Source organism: Callorhinus ursinus, unplaced genomic scaffold (genome assembly GCF_003265705.2).
Source record: "Callorhinus ursinus isolate GAN/ISIS: 27379988/994484 unplaced genomic scaffold, GSC_fseal_2.0 scaffold10, whole genome shotgun sequence".
In the NCBI taxonomy this organism is placed as follows: Eukaryota; Metazoa; Chordata; class Mammalia; order Carnivora; family Otariidae; genus Callorhinus; species Callorhinus ursinus.
The window spans coordinates 26,937,998-26,964,645 of NW_027397072.1; the positions used below are offsets into that span (position 1 = coordinate 26,937,998).

At 38.9% G+C, this 26,648-nt stretch overlaps 1 protein-coding gene across 3 annotated transcripts in view; it reads left to right on the forward strand.

The window, feature by feature from the left end:
- TTC27 (tetratricopeptide repeat domain 27) overlaps window positions 1-26,648 on the forward strand; it is a 169,398-nt gene that overhangs the window by 10,974 nt on the left and 131,776 nt on the right. For 2 of the 3 annotated variants that reach the window (XM_025868026.2, XM_073897248.1), the window contains exons 5-8: window positions 2,904-3,006; window positions 14,600-14,764; window positions 16,899-17,032; window positions 24,828-24,940. In XM_025868026.2, the coding sequence (XP_025723811.1) occupies window positions 2,904-3,006; window positions 14,600-14,764; window positions 16,899-17,032; window positions 24,828-24,940 (515 nt within the window). The remainder of the gene's footprint in view (window positions 1-2,903; window positions 3,007-14,599; window positions 14,765-16,898; window positions 17,033-24,827; window positions 24,941-26,648) is intronic. The other variant, XM_073897247.1, reaches the window with a different exon arrangement.

Genomic DNA, 26,648 nt, shown 5'->3' on the forward strand with positions numbered 1-26,648 from the left:
TACAACCCTGTTTTCTTTTACACGTTACCACACAAAGATCACTTTGTGTTGAAATCTTGCCTTTCAGTGAAATCACTAAAGTTCTTTTTTCTTTGGATCTTTAGTATGTCATTTTCTAAATATTGATATAAAAATGACTTCTTTGGTAAGTGAGGATAAAATGAAAGAAGTGTCCTCTACCTATCCAAGTTAATTTTACCTTTTTAAGTTAGCTTTGAATAGGCTTACTTGTAAGCAATGTATCAAGTTGTTCATTATGATATTTTTGGGGAACTGTAAAAGAAGGTGATTTTTCCCTAATCCTTTAATCTGTGGTATATAGATTAGTATTAGTAAGATGTAAATGTTGAGTAAAAAGAGTCTTGGCTTTGGAATCAGACCAGAGTTTGTCTGGCTCAGCCGCTTAATAGCTGTGTGACGTTATGCTAGTTAATTTCTTTGGAATATCAGTTTCCTTATTTATAATTATTTTAAAAATGGAGGGTGCCTAGCTGGCTCAATTGGTAAGTCACGCAACTCTGGATCTCGGGGTTGTGAGTTTAAGCCCCACGTTGGGTGTAGAGATTACTTAAAAATAAAATCTTTAGGGGGGTGGGGAATGGGTTAGCCTGGTGATGGGTATTAATGAGGGCACGTTCTGCATGGAGCACTGGGTGTTATACGCAAACAATGAATCATGGAACACTACATCAAAAACTAATGATGTAATGTATGGTGATTAACAAGATAATAAAAAAAAATAAAATCTTTGAAAAAATGGAATAAGCTGGCAAAATTTTTTTGGGTGCCTTTTTAGTACATTTATGCTTCCTGACGTCTAGGAGGTTATTGACTAGTGTAGCTTTCCAATCAGAACATTCTGTAATAAGTGCTAAAATCAGGAGACAGGATCTAGAAACTAGAGCAAGGCTTCAAGTTTCTTTTTTATTAATGCCTCAGGTTTTCTGTTCAGCCGTTCTTGGCAAATAGAAAAGGGCACTTTTATTTCCAATAGAAAAACAGGCTATGCTTTCTCTATGTTTTTCACACTCCTCCTCCCCCTAGGATAAATATTTTGGCTTAAGAGGTAATGTATAGATCTGATGTTTAAAGGTTCAGCATCTGAGGCTATATGTTTTCTTTTTCTTTTTAACGATTTATTTATTTGAGAGAGAGAGTGCACAAGTGGGGGGAAGGGCAGAGAGAGAGGGAGGAAGCAGACTCCCCACTGAGTGGGGGGCCTGACTCGGGGCTCCATCCCACGACCCTGAGATCGTGACCTGAGCCAAAACCAAGAGTCAGATGCTTAATTGGCTGAGCCACCCAGGCGCCCCTGATGTATGTTTTCTTTAAAGGGCAATCTCTTTGATTGGCTCTGTCTAAATTCCCATGTCTAGAAAAGGAAAGGGTTTGCTGCCAAACCTGAATCACTTGTTGCTGGCAGGAGTTACAGATTTTTCTGGGGGAGGAGAATGGCACTGAGGCAGCAGAAGAGAGACTTGCTCTTCACTGTATATGCTTCTGTGTGGGCTTGTTGCTCTTTTTTTGTTAGTTTTTTTTTTTTAAATAAGGATCTAGTGTTTTTTTTTTTTAAAGATTTTATTTATTTTTATTTAGAGAGAGAGAGAGCGCTCAGGTGAGCGGGAAGAAGAGCAGAGAGAAAGGGAGAGAGAGATTCTCAAGCAGACTCTGCACTGAGCTTGGAGCCCAATCTGGGGCTCCATCTCACAACCCTGAGATTGTGACCTGAGCTGAAACCAAGAGTTGGATGCTTAACTGACTGAGCCATCCAGGTGTCCCAGGATCAGGCTTTTATTTTATTTTATTTTATTTTATTTATTTTCTTAAAGATTTTATTTATTTGACAGAGAGAGAGAGAGAGAGAGAGAGCACAAGCAGGGGGAGTGGTAGGCAGAAGGAGAGGGAGAAGCAGCTCCGTGCTGAGCAAGGAATCTGATGACTTGATCCCAGGACCCTGGGACCATAACCTGACGCTTAACTGACTGAGCCACCCAGGAGCCCTCCCCTCCTTTTTTTTAATTGTGATCAAGTAAGAACAACACCAGACAATAGAGAAAAACCTACTGTGTTCTCTGCCTGTGCATTAGTCAAGACAATGTATGAAATGCAGTCTCTGTCCTCAGAAATGTTTGGGCCAGGTGGAGTTAAACTCTTGAAACACAAGAGCTGTCCAATGTGCTGCTAACTTCTAGGAACAGTGTAGAAGTTCAGAGAAGTGAGAGATCAATGTGTGCCACCCTCTTGGGAGAAGGCTTCATGGGAGGGTTTCACAAGGATGTGGAAGGGATTGTCTTAGTTTTGGAAAATATTTGAATCCAAGGTAATTTTTACAGTGTAGTTTGTGCAAAATATATTGCTTTGAGGAAGATATAGAGATGAGCAGGACATGACTTCTTGTCTTATTGGGTAGATAGTGGACAACACCGAAAGCTAGGGATGACCTCCATGAATGCAGCGGAATGTGTCTGCAAAGGAGGTAGTACGAATAGTATGCTAGAATTTCAGAGGAGAGAAAAAATTAGCCTCCCACCCCCCTACTCCCACACTCTGCCTCCCAGGGGAACGGCTGCGTGGATTATGGCGTTGAGGGGGTGCCACAGCGGACACAGGATGGTGACAACAGCAGACATTTTAAAGGAGATACTAAGTTCTAAATGGCATCAGGAAGCCCAATTGGCTAAAAATATAGGCTGTGAGAGGATGGGGGAGACGCGTTATTGCGGAAGAGGGAGAAGCGGATTTGGGTATTACTGAGGACACAGCAGTGGATGGGTAAGTTTGTTGAAGAGTACATTTAATTTCACAGATGTTAAAAAAATTCTAAACACTAATTTCAGTTAATGTGAACATTGTGTTTTAGAGGGGCTTTTATTTTCAGCTTATGTGGTACTTTCTTTCCGTAGAGCTTGCCGTGGTGGACTTTGAGATGTGCGAGTGTTCACCAGCAGATACTGGAGGAGCGCTCCCCGCAGCTCTCAGCTCTTGCTGGAGACTGTATCGAGGAAGGTATGGAGCAGATTGTGTTTGACGCAGGCTCGCAGCTCCAGGCTCATTTCTCAGCTGAGACAGGCCTTTTTAAAAGTTTATTATTACTATTTTTTTATCGGTAATAGTAACTTTCTGGTTGAGGTTGTTTCTTTTTTTCCCCTTTTTTTCTGGGTGTGGAATATCACAAATTATTGGCGTGTCAGATTATAGAATTTCTTTTTGCCTTTGAATTTTAAAAGAGGTAATCATTATCATTTATATAGCCTATTTAGAAAATGATTTGTTCTATGCACGTTACCATGATTTTATCACAATTGCTTAAAAGTAGTTTCGTTTTTCTTTGTTCTTTAATCTAAGAAGCCTCTTTGGAAACAAATGTAAACTTTATTTAAAAAAAAATTCCTTAACTTTCCTTACTTTCCCTTTTTGAATCATGTTATCTAAGATTAACATGTTTATATATTTCTCTCTTAGAACAAAAAAAATTGAGAAATTAATTTCAACTAAATTACCTAGCTTAGTAATATTTATTACTGCACAAACTAACATCCTCTTAGTGTATTCTGGCCTAGCTTGTTACTACATAGATATACCCTTGAAGGAAACAGACTCCAGTTGGAGTAAATTGTGCCAAATTACATACAGAGTAGAAAATTATTTATCCACTATCCTGTTAAGCACATGAAGAAAGCCTTTGTTTTTTTTTAACATTTGGCAGAAAATACATTTTACTAAGGATGACAATAGGTAGAGAGGCATTTTTACATTTTATATTATTTTTTTATTATATGTAACATATATACACAAAAGTACCTAAAATGTAAATGAAAGAATAAACCACACACCTCTGTCAGTGCCCCCCACTGCCTTTGTTACAGTTGCCCTTCACATTTCCTAGGGAAGCATTTTGAAAAGAGGAAAATCTTGGGTACCTTGACACTTGGTTTCCCTGGGCTTTTGGAATGATTATTCTTAGCAAAAGTTGCAAAACAAAGCAAAGCAAAAACAAAAACAGATTCCCTTGTAGTGAAGAAGCACTTAAACACAGATAAACTTGGACTTGGTAACGAACTTCAGAGTTACAGAGAAGTGGTTTGACCTTGGGTGTGGCTGATTCCAAAGCCCATACTTGTTTCACATAGCAAGAGTATGTATGGCGTGAGTATGTATACATGTGCATGTGTGTGTTCAGTGCTCCCCCTTATGCATGGTTTGGACTTCCATGGTTTAATTACCTGCAGTCATCTGTGGTCTGGAGGCAGATAATCTGCCTTCTGACCTCTTGTCATAAGGTCGTTAGGAGCGTCATGCTACATCACAATGTCTGCGTCATTTCCCGCACTGCATCCCGTCCCATGGGCATTTTATCTCACATCATCACAAGAAGGCTGAGCACAGTACAATAACGTATTTTGAGAGAGAGAAAAAGTGTAGTATATATAGGGTTCGGTACTACTGTGGTTTCGTGCATCCACTGGGGGTCCTGGGACGTATCGCCCAGGGATAAAGGGGGATGCGTGGGGGAAGGGGTCGTTTGCATCCCTCGGGGTGGAGGAGCAGTGATCTGTACTTGATGGAGTAGACATTCACGAAGGCCTAAAACAACTCAACGTGTGTACATACGTAACTGCAAGAAGCTCCCATACCTTTCTTTAGTCTGTTTCCTTCAAGTTACATCTATGTAGTAACAAGCTGGGCCGGATACACTAGAGAGGACACACTAGAGAGGACGTTAGTTTGTGCAGTAATAAATACTACTAAGCTAGGTAATTTGGTTGAAATTAATTTCTCAATTTTTTTTTGTTCTAGGGTAGAAATACATAAGCATATGCTGATCTTAGATAAAATGAAAATCTGTACATGATTCAAAAAGGGAAAGTAAAGAAAATAATATTCAATGAGTATAGTAATTGATTCATTTACATTATTTTTTGCCAAGACTTAGACCATTTATATTCTTTTAGGATTTTAGGTAATGCAAGACTGTGGAATTAGCAAGGACATGTTAAATCAGACTTTGCACATACACACACACACACACACACACACACACACACACACACATTCTGCTACAGAATTTAAACCTGACATATGATAGGTTAGTTGTTTTATTACATACAAGGAGTTAACTTTTTTCTATGCAATAATGTTTCTTAAGTAACAGAACTGAAAAACAGTCGTCTATCCCTTTCCTACAGTAGTAGTCTTTGGTTTAATGCTTTTCGGTTATAAAAGATTTTTATGAGCAAAATTAGCCAACTGCACCATCTTTGTTTTCACTAAGACTGTAGATTCTCTAGACTGTGAGTTCCTTGTGAGCTGGGTTTTTTTTTTTTTTTAACCTCTTTCTGCTTAGCATAGTGCCTAGAAAATAATAAGTATTTAGTACATGTTTGTTGAATAACAACAGCTAAGGTTTATTGAGGCCTTTCTACATGTACTTTTAGGGAAGAAGTTTTAGAATTTCCTCTATTTGTCCTTCATCTCAGTAGTAACAACTTGCATCTGACTTAATTTCTGTACAAGAGTGTTTCAAAAAGTGGAATATTATAGCAGTTAGGACAAAATTGATCCTACCTGGATGCCATATGGACTTTGAATCTCTCCTAATAGTGTTGCCTAGGGGTGGAGTTCTCTTCAAAATGAAATACAGAGTGAACCTTTGAGTAAATGAAGACCTGATGCCCCATTTAGCAGACATGTTGTCCTCTCTCTTTAGTAAAATGAAGCCTGTGTAGCCTGATTCTCCCCCATTCATGACGTTGCATATTTTTGAAATGATGTGAGAGATGCTCCATAAATGAACTTAGTGCAAAGGAGGAAGAAGAGTGGGGATGAGTTTCTAGTTCATGAAATTGGGTAAAGTTTTGAAAGTCAAGGATGACTTGGGGGCGCCTGGGTGGCTCAGATGGTTAAGTGGCTGCCTTTGGCTCAGGTCATGATCCCAGAGTCCTGGGATCGAGCCCCACATCGGGCTCCCTGCTCGGCGGGGAGCCTGCTTCTCCCTCTCCCGCTTACCCTGCTTGTGTTCTCTCTCTCTTGCTGTCTCTCTCCGTCAAACAAATAAAATCTTTAAAAAAAAAAAAAAAAGTCAAGGATGACTTGAACATCACTGATAGTAATGGGGAAAAAAGTTGCCTTTTCCAGAGGATAGTGAAACATTTGGAATAAGATGACATTGCTATTCAGCCCATGGTTTGATTTTGTAGAAAGGTAATTACATTGTACTGCTTAGGATATTATACAGTTTCCTATGCTTTGTTATACTTGTATGGAAAATTGGTAAGCGAACAAAAAACAAGATGTCACTGGGACTTGTTTTTTCTTTTTATAGGAAATCAGATTTGATGCATTTGCTATTGGGAAAGTCACATTTGAAAAAAATACCCTTCCTTATATGCCATTTTAAAAGGGAAGAACAATATGGTGTGTTTTAGAGAGAATTCTATTCTATGGGGTAAAATTAAGTTTCCAAACAGAAAGAGTTAACTAAGACTGGAAAATATGACTCTTAAGTGACTCATTCCCCACGTGGTCTTGATTCTTTTCTGCAATATATTTCAGCATATCATTTGCTTTGCTTATAACTAAGCATTTTTTATGTTGCTGTTCTAGGCTTATCGACAACATTTTTCATTTTATCTAGTCATAAATTGGTCCTTTTTGGCTATGTTTAGGTAGGTCTGCAGATAGTCTTAAACTGCAACATTTCATAAACAAGTTTATTTTAAAAAAATGTTTGGTTCTGGGATTTGACCCAAATGTTGACCAAGCAGTCAGTTATAACTGAAATACTGCTCAGTGTCCAGAGAAGGATATTATATTTGAAATGTTGCCCTTGAAGGATCATGAAAAAGTTGGCAGGATTTTTTTCAGTCCTTGAAACAAAAGTGAGGATTTCATGAACAACTGTGATCTTTATCTTTTTGTCCAGGAATGTGACATCAGTACAGTGTAATGGAATAGAACCCATCAGAATGTCCGCATAACTTTGCTGGACTGATCACATCTATGAAAGGAGTAAGTTAGAGTCTTGCAAAGTATGCTCCTCAGTGTGATTGAGGCACTCTTTTGGATGTCACACCAGTGAAACCACGATTCTCTAAAAGACTGCTTAGGTGCACACACAGCCACTTATTGTGGGAGCCGATACTGAAAATGCATTCCATATAGTGCATGAGATGTAATATTGCAGTGTTGCTGTTTGACGATGAGCTTATGAAGAAGTCTAAGAGAAAACAGGTCGAAATGCTTTGTCTGAGAGTTCTGCTGTGACAGCTACAAGCAACTCTGTTGACTCTAGGCTTAGATTGTTTCCACATCAAAAGAGCTGATTGAGAGAGTAGTCTCTTGGTGACTGATGAGTGCACTGATTTTTTTTTTTTTAAATTGATACTTTGGAATGAATATTACTAAATATACTGAATATGATTAATTTTAATTATCCATAGAGATTTCACTTTAACATAGCATGAAAATAATCTTATAAGAAGGGATTTTGGTTTTAGCATACATTTTAAATGTACTGGGTGACATTTGCATCCAGAAGGTCATGAATCATTTCCACGGAAAACCTACTGATTTGTTAAAATAATAAATATTTGTCTACTGGGTTGACATGTTCCTCTCTTTAAACCTTGAGGCATCCAAAGCTCAAAATTGTGTGTTCATCATTGACTCACTGTTTTTCATCATACTGTGTATCTAGCCAGTTCTTTTTTTTTTTTTTTAAGATTTTATTTATTTATTTGACAGAGAGAGACACAGCGAGAGAGGGAACACAAGCAGGGGGAGTGGGAGAGGGAGAAAGCAGGCCTCCCGCCGAGCAGGGAGCCCGATGTGGAGCTCGATCCCAGGACCCTGGGATCTTGACCCGAGCCGAAGGCAGATGCTTAACGACTGAGCCACCCAGGCGCCCCCATCTAGCCAGTTCTTAAATCTTATCAGTTCTTCCCTAAGGGTCCCATATGCATCCTTTTCCATTCCTACAACTATTATCCTAGGCCATGTCCAAAATCTTTAGTTTGGAAAGACCCTTTAGAGATTATTTTGTTCGGCTAATTAACGCATTTTATAAAGAACTGAGACAGATTGGCCAAGAGCCAGACCTATGATCTAGGGTTTGTAACTTCCAGTCCCGCCCCCTCTTCTTTCCGTTACATTTCTGCAACTGGTCAGTAGGGCAGAATTCTAGTATCTAATAGTGATAATGCAGTTAATGTTTCTATAGTGCTAGCTCCATACCAAGCACTGTTCTAAGTCTTTAAATACATTAACTCGTTTATTTCTCACAATAACTCTGTGAGATAGAACTGAAGAGTTGACAGAGGATGTTAAGATGGTTTTGTTTGTTTTTTTTTTTAACAGCTTTTTTGAAGTATAATTAACCTACAGTATTTACTCATATTTTAAAGTGTGCAGTTGATGACGTTTTGCATATGCATACACCTCTGAAATGATCACAGTCAAGACAATTAACAGGACACGGTGTTTTAAGATCTGCTTTGAGTTTCTACTCTGTCACTGGTTCCCTGTGTGACCTTAGGCAACTCATCTGACTTCCAAACCAAGGATTCTTTCCATGTAAAATGATTGTTGAATCCTTTCCAGGTATAGAATAATGTGATTCTTCTTAGGCCAGCTTTCCACTCATCCTAATGCTGGAATCCATTGGAAGATTATATCCAGAAGAGTTATTTCCTCTTTCCTTGGGCACTTTCCGAAATTACTTTGAGAGAGTGCATTCCATTGTTAGGATCCATAATTGCTGCAAAGTCCTTCCTTTTATTAATTAAAAAAGGCTGTGATTTCATCACTTACAACTGCTAGCTGGAGAGCTGGGCTGCCTGATATAGTAGCCACTAGCTATCTGTGACTATTTAAATTTAAATAAAGTAAAATAAATGAAATAAAAAATTCAGTTCCTTAGTTTCAGTAGCCACATTCAAAGTGCTCCGAGGCCATGTGTAGCTATCGGCTACCATTTTGGACGGTGCAGCTAGAGAATACTTACATCATCAGAAAAAGTTTCATTGGACAAAACTGCTGTTGAGCAACAGACAGTGACTGGGTCGATCTGTCCTTCCTTCTATATGACCAGCCCCCCAGTTACTTAAGGCTACCGTCACTATCACTTCACATCTGAAGGGTTGTACCTGACTTGTAGGCTCTTCCTTGGCCTTCGTTCCTTCTCCTTCATCAGTACTGAATTGGTTTTTCTAGATACCAATTTCGTCATGTCACTTTTTTTGATGAGGAAAGCCGTGAATGATTTCCAGTTTTATCTTTGACTTTATATATTCTATCCAATTTCATATTTAATAAAAATTGTTTTTGGGATGCTTGCTGTGTTTCAGTCACTGCGCTAGGTGCTAGGGATACCCATGAATGCGGTAGGCAGGGGCAAAAATACAAGTAGAAACAAAGGGCATAATGAGGAAGGAGTGAAGCAAAGGATGTGATTAGTCTAAACCTGAGAGATCAGAGAAGGCTTCACAAAGTGCCTCATGAAGAATGAGTAAGAATTTATTAGGTGAAGTTGGAAAGGGCATATCACATGTACAAAGAGAGACACAGAGACTTCAAACGTCTTTGTGCGCTTGGGAATTCCGGTAGTTCTGAATGGCCGGAGTAGAGTGGGAGGGTGGGCTGTATGTCAGGTGATGAGGAGCTAGGTCATCGGGACGTTAGATATTCATCTTGGTGGTAGCCATCAAAGGGTTATGCACTTGTGCACTCCTAGGGTATTTATGGAGCACCAGCTATGATAGGTGGTGCATATACAGCAGTGAACAAGAGCCGTGAGCCTTACGGAATAGAAGTGAATTGGAGCCAAATTTCTACCCGTCTTTCAAGGTCTGCCCTCCTGAAAAGGGTTGTTTAACTCTCCCAGCCTTACGGATTTTCCCTCTTTGGTACTTACGGTCAGTACCACACAATCTCACATCACATTAACCGTGTGTTGAATAATGATTATGTGTCTTCTCCTCCTAGGTCTTCTTCCCATCCTCTCGTTAGGGAAGATCAGGGCTTAAACCTTGCTGTAGGATCTAGCACAGTTCTAAGCATCTGTCATAATCCAGTAGATGTTGATTAAAAGGCAAAGGATGGAATAGAGGGAAATCGTTGAGAAGGGGAGAGGCAGGAGAAGGAAGGACCATTGGAGGTGCAGCAGTAGGAAGTCAAATATGGCGATTGAGAAGTATGGCGATCACGGAGGAAAGGAATTGTTTGTTTTGTTTTTGTTTTTGTTTTTTAGAGGAAATGAATTGGATTTGGCTAGCACTTTCCTGTTTTGACGTGATGTCACAAATCTGTGAAGGCTGGCTTATGATTATGAATTCGTAGGATACATTTTTCCCCTTCTCCTAGTGCCACTTTTCTTGCTGACCTCTTCTGCAGGGCAGACTTAGCTCCTTTTAACCATCAGTGAAGATACAGTTCTTTGAGTTTCAGCTTCAAATGGAGTCTTCTGCTAGATTGGCTACTCTGGGTGGTCCAGGCCTCCTCATCTTTTGTCTTTGGTGTTCCTTGCAGCCATAAAAATGAAATTCCCAGGTCCTTAAGCTTTGGTAGTTAGCTTTAGGGCAGAATGTGGTGTCAGTACATGCTTAATTCCTGAGGTTCGGTTTTCATTTAGTTTTTGTTCTCTGAGGATTCCTTTGTTCTCAGCATAATTGTTAACATAAAAATATTTTACACATTTATTTATTTATTTATTTATTTATTTATTTATTTATTTATTTTTACGCAGACCTTGGGGTACTTACAGCATTTAATATATTGACCTCGGCTTTGTTCACACTGACTCCAATGAATTGTATTTGGGTTTTCTGTGCTTGAGATTCTGCTCAGTTGCTGCTGTTGCCCTTGGTTTGTTTTCTTTCAGGATCAACGTGGGTACTTTCATACTTACATACTTACATTTCAAGTTTCATATAAAATCTTATTTTTAATTCCTTCTCTGGCAATTCTTTCCTGGATTTTTAGCTTTGCATAATTATACCTACAATTGAGTCAGAATCCTAAAGTCACCAATATTAATCCTCCTACTCCAACATCACATGATCTTCTAAATTTACTAGTTAACAAAAAATGCCCAAGGCCAGCCACAGCAGATCCTGGTGAACCATATAATATCGAATCCCATGCACAGGGAATGTTTTCAGCATCTAAAATTCCTAGGATCTTAAAGGGCTTCCCTTAGCGGCGCCTGGGTGGCTCAGTCACTTAAGTGTAGGAATCTTGGTTTGGGCTCAGGTAATGATCTCAGGTCAGGGTTGAGAGATTGAGTCCCACCTTGGGTTCCACGCTCAGCATGGAGTCAGCTTGTCCCTCCCCTCCCCCTTGTCTCCATCCCCCCTCATGCATGTGTGTACACTCTCAAATAAATGAATTAAATCTTTATTTTTTTTAAGCTTTTATTTATTTGAGAGAAAGAGAAAGAGCATGAGTGGGGGGAGAGGGAGAAACAGACTCCCCACTGAGCAGGGAGCCCCACCCAGGGCTGGATCCCAGGATCCTGGGATCATGATCTGAGCCAAAGGTAGACATTTAACTGACTGAGTCACCCTAGCACCCCATGAATAAAATCTTTAAAAAAAAAAGGGCTTCCCCTTGGCAGGCTCACCAGGCTTGTGATGTAGCCATGGGTTTCAGTGGGTGCCTGGGGCCCTGTCTGGTCTGTGGAATATAGTAAACATTTTAAATCCAGATTTTTTTTAAAAATATTTATTTATTTATTTTAGAGACAGAGACAGAGAAAGAGAGAGAGAGAGAGAGAGCATCAGTGGGAGGGGTAGAGGGAGAGGGAAAGAGAATCTCACGTATTCTGCACCAAGCTCAGAGCCCAATGTGGGGCTCGATCTCACTCCTGAGATGAGGACCTGAGCTGAAACCAAGAGTCAGATGCTTAACTGACTGAGCCACCCAGGTGCCCCTAAATCCAGCTTTTAAAAAGTGTTTTTATTGGAAAAGTAATTTGACATGCTGTTAGAATTTAAAGATTAAACTAATTCTTAAAAAAAAAATCAGGATTTATCTTCCTATTTAACAATTTTTGACGCTGAACACATAAGATGTAGAATAAGCAGAAGTATGAGCTCAAAGCCAATTATACAAATACACACACATACACACACAGACAGGTAGGTAGGTAGGAGGGGAGATAATACAGAGAACCGGCTTTGGGCCTTTATGTGACGTATTTATGTGTTACTAGGATAGTTTAAATTCAATAGCCTTCCCTAGGCTTACATGAGCTATCCATCAGACGTCTACTTAAATGCAAAAACAGCCTTTCTTTGTTTATTGAGAGATTTTAAAAAACCTTGGCCAAGTTTCACATCCCTTGATATATGTTTGTATCCAGAACCTTTTGGGACGATTACTTTAGTGTCATCGACAGCTAAGAATCCTGTCACTTGTGAACTGTGCTAGCATGATAGAAGGTTACTATATTTCTGAGAAAAGTGGCTAGACACTCAGGAGTAATGGGCAAAGGGAAAGAAAGTTAATTAAAAGCACTAAGAGCACTGAATATTACCAGTTCCAGCTTTTCTTGAGTTTGGTTTGTGTGGAGGAGATCTGCTGAAGGAGTTTCATTGTGAGAAGTTCATGTTCTTCAAAAAGACCTGTCTGTCTTTTGAAGTAAGACATGTACATCTTGACTTACTCTGAGTCCAGAGAATCTCTTTAAAGGGCTGGCAGTATATAGAAGAACACTTTTTTTAAGTAGGCTCCACACCCAGCATGGAGCCCAACGTGGGGCTTGAACTCATGACTCTGAGATCAAGACCTGAGCTGCGATAAAGAGTTGGATGCTTAACTGACTGAACCACGCAGGTGCCCGAGAAAAACACTTTCTTTTTCAGACTTATTTTAATTTCAGTTCAGGAGAAAATAAAAGATATCTATTTCATTGCTATAAGTATTTCTGTCAGATAATTAGGTGATGAAGGAGATTGGGTTGTGTAATGGCACCTCTACGCACGTATTCTTCCTCTGCCAACTCCCTCCTGCCCCCGTTTTCCCAATAAGCATTGATTCAAATTCTGGCTTTGCCACTTAACAACTGAGGTGACTAGTTGGTAAGCTGAGTTCAAGTTTCTAATGAATCAAATAGGAATAGTGTCAACCTCAAAGACATCATTGTGAGAATTATAACATGATGTGTAAAATACCTCATGCCAGGCCGAGTGGGCATTCAGTGTATATCCCTTTCTTTTCAGCTTGAATGGTAGAGAATGTCCCATCTTGGGACACTGGAGTGCATTTCCTATTCATTTTTTTTGCATTAGTTCTTTAACATTTTTAAAAATTCTTTTTTAATTGAAGTATAATTAGTGTACAGTGTTATATTAGTTTCACATTATGCGTTAATTCTTGTGGACTGCTGTGTGAAATGCTGACTAACCCATTACTGGAAGCATTTTGTGAGGGATCGTTTGTCAGGGATATTGTAGAGGTATGGACCAGGTGACCTGTAGATGTCCCCTGCAACTTGGTGTGTGTCAGCTAACCTCTTTATTACATATAGTTAATTTAGAGAGTTATTTCATTTTAGTCACTGTGTTATCAGGTTATTATCCTCCCGTCTTTTCAGCTCAGGTATTTAGAGAAATCAGAATCTGACTGCTAAACCAATATTCATTCTATATTTGATATTCATATGGTCATATATATCTTTGTATGTGTGTCTCTCCTTTGAAGGGAGGACTTCTGCATTCTTTATGAGGGAAACCCTAAGCTGATCTCTCCATTAGATTTTCTGTAGTGTTTAACTCTTTGTAGATTCATTTGGTACCTTGCATCTTCACTTTGTGTTGCTATATTTTTTAATAGCACAATTAAGCACTCTAGGGGTGCCTGGGTGGCTCAGTCGTTAGGCGTCTGCCTTCGGCTCAGGTCATGATCTCAGGGTCCTGGGATCGAGCCCCGCATCAGGCTCCCTGGTCAGCGGGAAGCCTGCTTCTCCCTCTCCCACTCCCCCTGCTTGTGTTCCCTCTCTCACTGTGTCTCTCTCGCTCTCAAATAAATAAATAAAATCTTAAAAAAAAAAGTCTACTAAAAATATTTAAAAAAAAACAAGCACTCTAAAATTAGAGCAGGTTTATGAATTGTGTTTCCTAGGATTGTAGTAAAGGAAGGATGTATATAATGTTCTTAGCTCTTTGCTTGGAACATGTGGGTGCTCAGAGAATGCTGGCTGTGAACTGTGATTGTACTTGTGTTCCTCATCTTCCAGATTTAAAATTTTTTATTTTTTTATTTTTTTAATTTTTAAAGATTTTTATTTACTGAGAGAGAGAATGGTAGAGAGAGAGCATGAGAGGGAGGAAGGTCAGAGGGAGAAGCAGACTCCCTGCCGAGCAGGGAGCCCGATGCGGGACTCGATTCCGGGACTCTAGGACTGTGACCTGAGCCAAAGGCAGTCGCTTAACCAACTGAGCCACCCAGGCACCCCAGATTTAAAATTTTTTAAGAGCAGGGACTGTGCAATATGTATGCTTCACGTACTGTGGACTCAACATTTTACTCATTTGCTCATTTTACTTAATCATAGATTTTCATTTTCATCATAGTTTTTAATGTTTCATCTTATGTCTTGCAGTGATGAAACTAGAGGATCTGTTTGTAGGTGCTTCTGGTCAGTATTTGGCTATTCAATTCCATCTGGAGTGTGCATATATATTTTTATATTATTATGAATATACAAAAGCAAAAGATCAGTTCAACATTGCTAAAGACATCAGCAAATTACAAATTGATTTGACAGGTAAGACTTGTTACTTTTTGTGGATGATTAACTTATTTTTATGATAAAACTAACATAGACATTGTATGTTTGGCTATATTGTTTGGTTGCATTTGATTTTTTCTGTTCTATTCTTTGCTTTATAAAAATCAGTTTTAAAGATTTTATTTTAAAAAATCCACAGTTTTAGAACAAGTCTGAAATGAAATATTTTCTTTATTCCTGGAGATTCCTCTTTATTTTCCAGTCTGGTTAGGCACATGTTAGTGATATATATATATATATATATATATGCAGCCAGGTAGTACACAAATGAACTTTTTTTTTTTTTTTAAATTAAGCTCTGTACCCAGTGTGGGACTTGAACTTAAGACCCTGAGATCAAGAGTCACATACTCTACCGACTGAGCCAGCCAGGCACCCCCACAAATGAACTTTTGACCATTTGTTGATGGGTGTGAGTTTCCTGAAGTTCCTCCTGACTCCCACATTTGGTGTGGCGTCTTTACATTGCCCTTTCTTGTAAATACCCACCTATGGCTTCCGTCTGCTTTTTTTGTCTTCAGAACAGAAATTGTCGACTGTTTTAGATTCAGTGCCTTAGAACGCTCATGTATTGTTGGCACTCAGACGTTTGTTGAATGAACAAATAAGTTACAGAATTTCTCCAAAAACCTCTGTATTACTTCTGAATACAAAAAAGAAACTTTGGTCGCTTTTTATGTCTTGCTGTATCCCTGGGGTGTTACAATATCATTGCCATTCAGTATTGATCATGTTAATGAAGTCCCACCTTATCAGTTCGAGCACACCACTTGTTACACCTCTTGAACCTGAGTTCAGCATTCCAGGCCGTGTCTGTGAAGGTCGAAGTGATTGAACCTATTTGTCCTTCCTGGATTTGGTTTAGATTATCTCTAAGGTCCATTCTTACCCCCTAAATTCTGTGCTTCCTATTCAGCTGGTCTTGTCAATAAAATATTTCAAGTATATTATGGGTTAAATATGACTTTGGGGCCTGGTCTGGGATCTTAGCCATCTTTTGTTACATTGTTTGTATGGGGAAAATTATTAAATATCCAGCTTAGAACTTTTGGAACAATCGCCATATATAAGTTGGAGTCTTGTCTGTATTTGAAAATATAGTTGCATATAATATAACTTGTGAGGTTAGCTTCAGAGATTATGTTTTTAAATGGTTTGGCCCTCGGGGACTTTTTTTGGGCTATTTAAAAACTAATGGCACAGTATTCTGTATAGTCAGCTTTAACTGCTGGTATATTTACTAGCTAGTTCTTCATATTTTTTTCCAAGTTAAGAGCAAAGAACTTAAAAATACAAATGTGGTACTCACAAATATAAAATGAAAATCAGATTACTATTTTTTTCCATTAAACTGTAGCCTTTCTAGAAAAAAGTGAGCTGTGTTAGACCATCTCAGTAGCTGTTTTTGTGTAGCATGTTTAAAAGGTTGATGTATAATTTAGATCCAGACTCATTGCAGGATAAAATCCAGACTTCTTAGACTGGTCTTTACAATCAAGGGTCTTTGTAATCTGATGCTTGCCAGAGAGTGGATATTAGAACTGTTGCTTCTATTAAAGCTATTCTGTAGCAAGTTATTTCAGATACAAAATGGAAAAAATGTTGGTGTTAAATGAAGCCAGATAGAATAATACAAAGACAGTGGGATTTAGAACCTGGAGACCCTGGCTTTAAGCTCTGGCTCTGAGACTGAAATTCGCCGTGATCTTAACCAAGTAACTACACCTCGGAACCTCTGTTTTTTCATTTGCTATATGAGGATGATGATACTTCCTCTACCTATGAAAATTTTTGGGGAAGGAGGTAGTTTGATGCAAAAGTGAGTATCTGTAATCTAGTGGCATAAATCTTGGGTTTGAGTTCTGCCCCCATAGCTTACTGGCTTTGTAATTTTATATTTATTTTTATTTTTTATTTTCTGCCCCTGGCTTTATAATTTTATAAGTAGTTTTAAGATAATCACCGAGTCGCAGGTCTTTTTTTTTTTTTTTATGTGAAATGGATAAATACCTTTACAGATTTTAAAGTACTCTGAAAATATTACTTTTCATGATTGTACAGTAGATCTGATTGACAAATCATTAAGTACAATTTAATATGTTTTTTTCAGGTGCTTTGGGGAAAAGGACACGGTTCCAGGAAAATTATGTGGCACAGCTTATTCTAGATGTAAGAAAGGAAGGGGATGCCTTTTCACATTGTGAATTCAGTCCAGCACCTACTCCTCAGGAACATTTAACCAAGGTGAGTAGGATTGTAAGTTACTTAAATTACCATCCAAATCTAACAGGTTCAGTAGGTGAGTTTTATAGAAACACCGAATATTTTGGTAAGAGGCTTCATTTTGTTCCTTCTCGAGCTTTTTCATGGTAGCTGGGGGTTTTAGAAAATACCCAAGCAAACCAATGTGTGTTTAAGCCTTTTTTACCCTTAAATAGAGATAAAATGTCGTTTTTCTTTTAGACTTCAGTAATATGAATTAGTAATGCAGTCAGTTATGTATTACTGTTCCTTGAAAAAATTTAAAAGACAGACTGGGTAGAGCCTAATTTTTCCAGCTGCTACTGTATTTGTTGCCTTACCTTTTGCCTTCTGTGGACATTTTTGAATATTAAGAGACTTGAAATTTCTTAGGCTTCTTCAAAATATGTGAACAGATGATAAGAATTTCTTTTTACCAGTGTTCTGATCCTTTGTTACTGTCATTATTGGGCTGATTGCTGCCTTATTGTTTTTCTTGACTTGGCTAATGCATTCTCTTTGTTTTTGTTTTTGTTTTTTTAAGATTTTATTCTTAAGTAGTCTCTACACCCAATGGGGGCTCGCACTTATAACCCTGAGATCAAGAGTCACATATTCTACCAACTTAGCCAGCCCAATGCATTCTCTTCTTGTAGCTTAAATTTATGGCTCTTTGTCAGTTTACCTACTTAAATGCCTTTCCATCTGCTTCCATAGAGGTCATTAGCATTTATATTTTCTTACTGTGGAGATTCCAAGCCAACACTTTTGGTTGTCCTTTGCCTGATGTTACTGTCTTTGAAGCCCTACCCTTCATTCCAGAGCCTATAAACAAATTTACCCTGGGTACACTGAACATTAAAATTCTATTCTGCATTGAAAATAGTGCCCAGAGGAGGGACTAGGGCTGGGAACAAAGAGTGACAGCAGTCAGGAGTCCCAGGGAAAGCCTTTGATGAGCTATTGCACACTGCTGGGCTTGTTCCAAGCACTCTCTTGTTTGCTTTTGAGATAACTTCAGGGAGGAACCGCTGTTGATTCTAAGGAGAAGGAAGGAAGGAAGGAAGGAAGGGAGGGAGGGATGTAGAAACTCAGGGATAAGACTACACAGGGTGCTGTCTGTACTTCCTGATGCAGGTTGAGCTGTAGTGAAGTGCGTTTCCACTGCTGTGTTGATGCTGGTCAGGGAACACGGTGCTGTTACCTGCCTCAGACCTCTCTTCCCTCCTTACGTGTATGGCGTCTCCTCTTTAGATCCCCCTTTTTTTCCTAAGCCTTTTGATGTAACCCAAGCCCCTCCCTAAGTCTTAGATTAACTGCCATAAAGCTGATTTTTAGGCCATCGCATAAGCATCAGTGAAAAGAGATTCCATTCTGCAGTCCACACATTTAATTCAGTAATCCATTGTTTATTGTTTTTTTATATAGAGTTCTCTTACTGAAAATTGTCTCAGGGGCGCCTGGGTGGCTCAGTTGGTTAAGTGTCTGCCTTCGGCTCAGGTCATGATCCCAGGGTCCTGGGATCGAGCCCCACATCGGGCTCCCTGCTCGGCGGGGAGCCTGCTTCTCCCTCTCCTTCTGCCTGCTGCTCTCCTTGCTTATGCTCTCTCTTTCTCTGTCAGATAAATAAATAAAATCTTAAAAAAAAAAAGAAAATTGTCTCCTGGGATGATAAATAGGATATGATGACTATTATGAGGAATGTAAAAAGATGATACACAATTTAATGTAGAATTTATTGAATCTTTCATATTTGAAGTAAAATACATTCAGATCATCTTAATTACTACTTAGAGGTAAAAGGTAAAAATTATATGATGTAGGTATTGATTAGATAGAAACTGCTTTATACTTATGAGCAGAAGACAGTTGCTTATTTAATTAGTTATATATCCTGTTTCCTTATATCAAAGGCACTATTAAATTATAAAATACACTATCTTTTTTTTTAAGATTTTATTTATTTGAGAGAGAGAAAGAAGGTGAGAGAGCAGCAGAGGAAGAGGGAGAAGGAGAAGCAGGCTCCCCACCGAGCAGGGAGCCCAATGTGAGGCTCAATCCCAGGACCCAAGGACCATGACCTGAGCTGAAGGGAGATGCTTAACTGACAGAGCCACCCAGGTGTCCCTAAAGTACACTGTCTTTTTAATAACCAATCCTTGAGGGAAAAAAAAGGATCACTATTATACCAATTTTAGTTATTACAAAATATATCCTGATTAGAAATGTTACAGTGTGAAAATGTATATCTTAGAATTGAGAAAACAGTAACTTTATTGCCAGTGAGGAACGTATTTCCCTTTAGACCTTCCTAGATTTTTAATCTGTTATTAATGGGGAATTACATAGACTTAAGCCATTGGAGATCAGGGTTTAATAAGCCAACAGTTAGGAGCAACCCTGATGTGCACATGAAAGACACAGTCTCTGTTCTTGAGATGCCTGGGTGGCTCATCAGCTAAGCTTATGACTCTTGATTTCAGCTCAGGTCTTGATCTCAGGTTGTGGGATTGAGTCCCACATCCGGCTCCGTGCTTGGTGCGGAGTCTGCTTGTCCCTCTCTCTCTCTCTGCTCCAACCCCGCTCATGCTCTCTCTCTCTCAAAAAAAAAAAAAGTCTTAAAAAAGGACAATTTGTTCTTAGTTGTTCAATTGTGTATTCACAAAAAACACATGCATACATGATCAGCGTCACTAATGAGAAATATGCCTTAATGCTAAATGTGTGTGTACTGCATATTGGAGATAAATTATGTGCTAGTTTCTTGATTCAGTAGAATGTTACGAGGTCCACGTGGGACTGAGGTAGAACAATATTTTAAATTTGGGACTTGCAGAACAGTTAGGTAAGTAGGTACTGTGGCAGACCCATTTTAATTTCAAAAGAGCAGAATAGGAACATAGGGAATTTTGAATGAAGATCAAAGCTGTTTTGATTACTTGCTTGTGTCTGGCAAATAAATAATGCCATGCTGCCAACACTGACATATCTCAGGTCTTTGGTGGTGGAGGGGAGGGATCCTGGGATGGCAGGAGACTTGGGTCTCTGTCCCATCCTTACTGTCTAGCCTAGGGTGAGAATCTGGGACAGTTATGATATTCTTAGTTTCCTCATTTGTTTTTCCCACATCACACTTTGTTAAAGGATCAGATGAGATTTGTAAAGCTATCGTACGGATGTGTTATTAAACATTGTGTATTAAGGGGCGCCTCGCTGGCTCAGTCAGTAGAGCACATGACTCTTGATCTCACGGTTGTAAGTTTGCGTCCCATATTGGGTGTGGAGATTACTTAAAAATAAAATCTTTAAGGTTGCCTGGGTGGCTCAGTCAGTTAAATGTCCGACTTTTGGTTTCGGCTCGGGTCATGATCTCAGGGTCGTGAGATGGAGCCCTGAGTCTGGCTCTGTGCTCCGTGGGGAGTTTGCTTGAAGATTCTTTCCCTCTACCCCTCCCCCCACTCGTACATGCGTTCTCTGTCTCTCAAATAAATAAATCTTTAAAAAGAAGTCTTTAAAAAAAACACCAAAAAACAAGCAAAAAACCAAAAGAAAACATTGTGTATTAATAAGTAGGTTGATGCATTCCTTTAAGGATGTGAAAAGACGAGAATTTGGGGATATTGTAGAGCTACATGGTCCACTATGGTAGCCATCAACCACGTGTGATTGTTAATCACTGGGAAGTTGGTTGGTCCAATTTTAGATGTGCTGAAGTGTAAAAGGCACATCAGATTTCATAGACTATGAAGAAAAGAATGTATAATATCTAATTAATAAATTTCTGTTGACACATATTACAAGAATAGTATTTTTGATGTATTCAGTTAAATCATTTTTAAAAGTTTACCTTTTTATTTTAAGTGGGGCTATTACATAGGTAGTTCTAGTTTTTAAATTATGAAAGGCCTGTGTTGAAAACGATGGCCACCAGGGTGCGCTCTGCACCCGCCTGCCCTGCCTTTGAAGGGGCTCGTTCGGGAGGAAGAGCCACTTTTTCAACGGATTCTGAGCGGAAGCCTAAGGTTCTGTGTTCCTCCCGTCAGCAATTTCTTGGAGGGGGGGGTGCTGTACTCTTTTTTTAAAGGCTGTAGATAGAGCTCGGCCTACAGTTAGGGAGAATTTGAGGATGGACAAGGAAAGCTGTTCCTCTGGGCTGTGTTTTGGGCAGATTTACTGCTTACTAGTTAAGAGGTTGACCCCTTAGCCAGTGGCAGTTTCCAGCCTTCTGGTCCATTTAGCTCCTAGTTTTGGCTACTTTTATTGAACTAGAAAAAATTTTAAATTAAAGTTGTGCCTATTTTATTTTAAATGTACAGTTTGAATTTCGAAAAATAGACCTATGGAATGACCACCACCATAATAAAAATAGAATCATTTCCATTACACCAGAAAGTCACTTATCCTCCTTCATAGTCAGTCACTTTCCCTCTCACTGGTCTGCTTTCTGTCCCAGATTAGAACTGCTTTTTCTAGAATTTCAAATAAATGGAATCATACAGTATGACTCTCTTGTGTCTGGTTTCTTTCACTTAGCATTATGTTTTTTTAAGTTATAATAATTCTTTTTTTCCAGTTTTATTGAGAAATAATTGACATATGTCACTATATAAATTTAAGGCATACAGCATAATGGTTTGATTTGCATATATTGTAAAAAGTTTACCACAATAGGCTCAGCTAACATCCATCTTCTCATGTAGATAAAAAGAAAAGAAAAACAGAAAAAAGGGGAAAAAATTTTTTTTCTTGTGATGAGAACTCTTAGGGTCTCCTCTCTTAACAACTTTGCTGTTGGTCACACAGCACTGTTAGCTGCACTCACATTATACATCACATCTCCAGTGCTTATGCGTCTTGTGTGTACCTTTGGACCACCTTCCTCCGGTTCCCTCTGCCCCCGGTAACCACGAGTCTGATCTCTTTTTCTACAAGTTTGATTTTTTTTTTTTAGATTCCGCATACAAGTGAGATCATGCAGTATGTTCTTTCTCTGACTTATTTCAGTTAGCATAATACCTTCAAGGTCCATCCAAGTTGTCACCCATGGTAGGATTTCCTGGTTTGTTTGTTTTTTTTTTTTATGGCTGAATAATATTCCATTATATGTACCATATCTTCTTAATCCACTCATCCATGCATGCACACTTAGGTCCATCAGTGGACGGTGTGTTTATCCACTTACCTGTTGGTGGACAGTTGAGCTGTTTCTAATTTTTGGTTATTATGAATGAAGCTCCTTGAAACATTTGTGTGTACGTCTTTGTGTGAACATATGTTTTTAATTCTCTTGGGTAAATACCTAGGACTAGAATGGTTGGATTGTGTGGTAAAGGTGTTCTTTTTTTTCTATGCTAGAGAGAGAATGAGAGAGAGAGAGGGAGAGAACATGTGTGGGGGGAGGGGCAGAGGGAGAGGGAGAGCGAATCTTAAGCAGACCCTGAGATCCTGACCTGAGCCGAAATCAGGAATTGGTTGCTCAACCGACTGAGCCACCCATGTGCCCCAGTGTGTTTCTAACTTGATGAGAAATTGCTAAACTGTTTTCCAACGTGGTTGTGCTATTTTACATTCCAACCATCAATGTATGTGAGTGCCAGTTGTAAATGCTTGGTATTTTTAAAAAGATTTGTTTGAGAGCATGAGTGAGAGTGCGGCAGGGGGTGAAGGAAGAGGGAAAGAATCTCACGCAGACTGTTTGCTGAGTGTGGAGCCTGATGTGGGGCTCGATCTCAACGACGTGGAGATCATGACCTGAGCTGAAATCAATAGTTGGACACTTAACTGACTGAGCCACCCGGGTGCCCCAAATCATTTTTTTAAAAGATTTATTTATTTTTTGAGAGAGAGAGGGAGAGCACATGAGCAGGGGGAGGGGCAGAGGAAGAGGGAGAAAGATAATCCCAAGCAGACTCTGCATTGAACACAGAGTCTGCTCGGGATTGAAGGGCACAGCCCCATGACCTTGAGATCACGACCTGAACTGAAGTCAAGAATCAGATGCTTAACAGACTGAGCTATCCAGGCAACCCTAAAAATAAATTTTTTTGAAATAGAGTTTATATACAGAAAAATTGACCCATTTTAATTGATGAGATTAAACCCATTCAGTTTGATGACACTTGACATATACATATCTATCTATGCAACCATTACAGTCCATGTATGTTTCATTACCCTAGAAAGTTCCATCATGCCCATTTGCAGTTAATCCCCCAACGTACTGGCTCTGAACCATCATGGATCTATTTTCTTTGAGTACAGATAGTTTGCCTTTTCTAGAATTTTATATGTACTTTTTTGTATCTGGCCTCTTTTGTTCAGCATGATGTTTTGAGATTTACCTATGTAGTTACATGTGGTAATAGTCCGTTTTTTGCTGATTAGAATTCCATTGGGTAGATATAGTATAATTTTTCTTTTATTTGTTTATTGACAGTCATTTGACTTGTTTCTGGTTTTGGGCTACTACAGATAAAATGGTAATGAACATTAATATATATGTCTTTGTGTGGACGTGTTATTTCTCATGGTAACCACTTAGAGTAGAATTGATAGCTCCTGTAGTAAATTTATCTTTATTATTATAAGAAATTGGCAAAATATTTTCTGTGGTTTGTAAATCATGTTAAATTTCTGCCAGCAGTATGTCAAAGTTCTAATTATTGTAGATCCTTGTCAACATTTAGTATTTGTCAGTCCTTTAATTAGTATTTCCTACTGACTACTGTTGTCAAGGATCTTTTTGTGTGCTTATTAGCCATTTGTATATCTTTTTAAATGAAGTACCTGAACAAATCCATTTTCCACTTTTATATTGGGTTGTTTATCTTCTTTTTGAGTCGTAAGAGTTCTCTGTATTCTGAATACAAGTCCTTTTTCAGATATTTGTTTTATGAACATAATCTCTTGAGTTTGTAGCCTGGCTTTTCATTTTCTTAACAATGTTTTCAAAGAACAGAAGTTTTTATTTGATGAAGTTCAATTTAGTAAGTTTTTTCTCACTTGATGGTTTAGGTGTTTTGTGTCCTAATTAAGGACTGCCTGTTTAGCCCAGAGTTGCAAAACTTTTCTCCTGTGATTTCTTCTGGAAGTTTTTTAGTATTAGCTTCTAGATTAAGGTCTGTGATCTATTTTGATTTAATTTTTGTGTGTGGTATGAGATAAGGGTGAAGGGTCATTTTTTTCCAAATGGCTATTCAGTTGTTCTACCATCATTTCTTGAAAAGACTTTCCTTTGTTAAAAATCAGTGGACATGTGTGGGTCTAAAATTCCAGACTCTACTCTGTTCCATTCATCTGTATATCTGTCTTCATGCCCGTACCACGCTGTCTTGGCTTTGGAGTATTTCTTGAAATCAGGTACTCTATCAGTCCCCTAAGTCCTCAGATTTTATTCTTTTCCAAATTGTTTTGGCTATTCTAGATCCTGTTGAGAAACAGAGTTGGGAGTTGATATTTCAGATGAGAATTTAGAGCAGAGTAGAAAGACTTGATTTTAAATCCTGATGCATCAGCAGAGGGGCTTTTGCTCCTGGGCTCCCTGAATGATAGCTGTTCTTCCCTATTATTGATATTGCCAGTGCATTCCTGAGGTATAGATGCCATGTCCTCCGGTTCTACACAGCAAACTATCCCCAAATATGTGTTCCACAAGAAACAGCCTATTGACCATATGTAGACATTGTATAATTTTTAACAAAAAGGTGAATTATCCCTCCTTAGTAATCAGTTGCATACAGTGTGTTGAATGAATCAAATTTAATTTTTGGTCTTAATATTTTCTTTTGTTTTGCACCAGAATCTTGAGCTCAGTGATGATACTGTTCTAAACGAGATAAAGTTAGCAGATTGTGAGCAGTTTCAGATGCCTGACCTGTGTGCTGAAGAGCTTGCTGTTGTCCTTGGAATCTGGTAAGTCAGTTACTCACTTGCATATTGGTTTTCTTATGTTGAGGAAAACTTTATTCCAGGAGGTGTCCCAAGTTCTGGATGAATAGGGAATCTTATAATGCTTACAAGGATCAAGAATAGTGGGGCATCTGATTACCACTAAACTACCAGTGCTCTCCGCTGGGCAACTAAGTAAAGGGTTAGAGATTAGAAATCTCAGGTATCTCCTTTGAGTTAGTATAACTTCACCTTCTCTTTCCTTCATAAGCAAAATTTCTTTGGTTAGCCTTAGCTAGGAATAAACTTTTAATAAAATATTTAGGAGAGCTGAGAATGATTATTTTGACCTTTGAGGATATTTACATTCCAAAGGATAGAATTATTATTATTATTATTTTTTAAGATTTTATTTATTCATTTAAGAGAGAGAGCATGAGCAGCGGGGAGAGGCAGGGGGAGTGGGAGAGGGAGAAGCAGACGCCCCCGCTGAGCAGGAAGCCCGATGTGGGGCTCGATCCCAGGACCTGGGGATCATGACCTGAGCCACAGGCAGACGCTTAACCACCTGAGCCACCCACGCGCCCCAGGATAGAATTACTTCTTAATACTGTCGAACGTTATGTGTGTTGGAAACAGTTTTTCCTTTTATTTTTATTTTTTTCAACTTTAAAGTGATTTCAAAATTGGAAAAAAAAGTTGCAAGGGTAAGACATTGCAGAGAACTTTGGGAATAATTTTCTAACATGATACTGTATCATCCCTGAATACTTTAGTGTGTGCTTCCAATAAACTAGGGAATTTTTTGTACATAGCCACAATACAGCTATCAAAATGAGGAAGTTAACTTTCATACTGTCCTGTCATTTAATACTCAGATCCCATTCAAGGTGTCCAGTTGTCCCAGTAATCTCCTTTGTAGCACAGGGCCCACGGTAGAATATATGTGTTTCTTTTAGTTTTCACTGTCTCTCCAATTACTGTCAGTCTTGGAATAGTTCCTCATTTTTGCTTGACTTTCATGGTCTTGACATTTCTGAAATTTATAAGCCTTTGTAGACTTTGCCTCTTGAATTTGACTTACTTTATTTATTTTTTTAAAAGATTTTATTTATTTATTTGAGAGAGAGAGCACATGAGAGGGGGGAGGGTCAGAGGGCGAAGCAGACTCCCTGCTGAGCAGGGAGCCCGATACGGGACTCGATTCCAGGACTCCAGGATCATCACCTGAGCCGAAGACAGAAATTTGACTTATTTTAAAAAAAATTACGATTAGATTCGCATTATGCATCATTAGCATGGATATCAGAGAAGGGAAGTTTTGTGGTTCTTTTTTTTTAATTGATTTTATTTATTTATTGACAGAGAGCACGCACAAGCAGGGGGAGCTGCAGAGGGAGAGGGAGAAGCAGGCTCCCCATTGAGCAGGGAGCCTGATGCGGGGCTCAATCCCAGGACCCTGGGATCATGACCCGAGCTGAAGGCAGATGCTTAACTGACTGAGCCACCAGGCACCCCATGTTTTGTGGTTCTTATTGCATCCTAGCAGTAGAACACAGTTTTGATTTGTCCCACTACTGCTGATGTTAACTTTGATCACATGATTGATGCCGTCTTTGCCAGGCTTCTTCATCGTAAAGTTTTTCTTTTTCACCCTTGTAATTAACATTTTGTGGGAAGGTGCTTTTGGACTACATAAATATCTCATTTCTCATTTAGAGACTTAGTAATG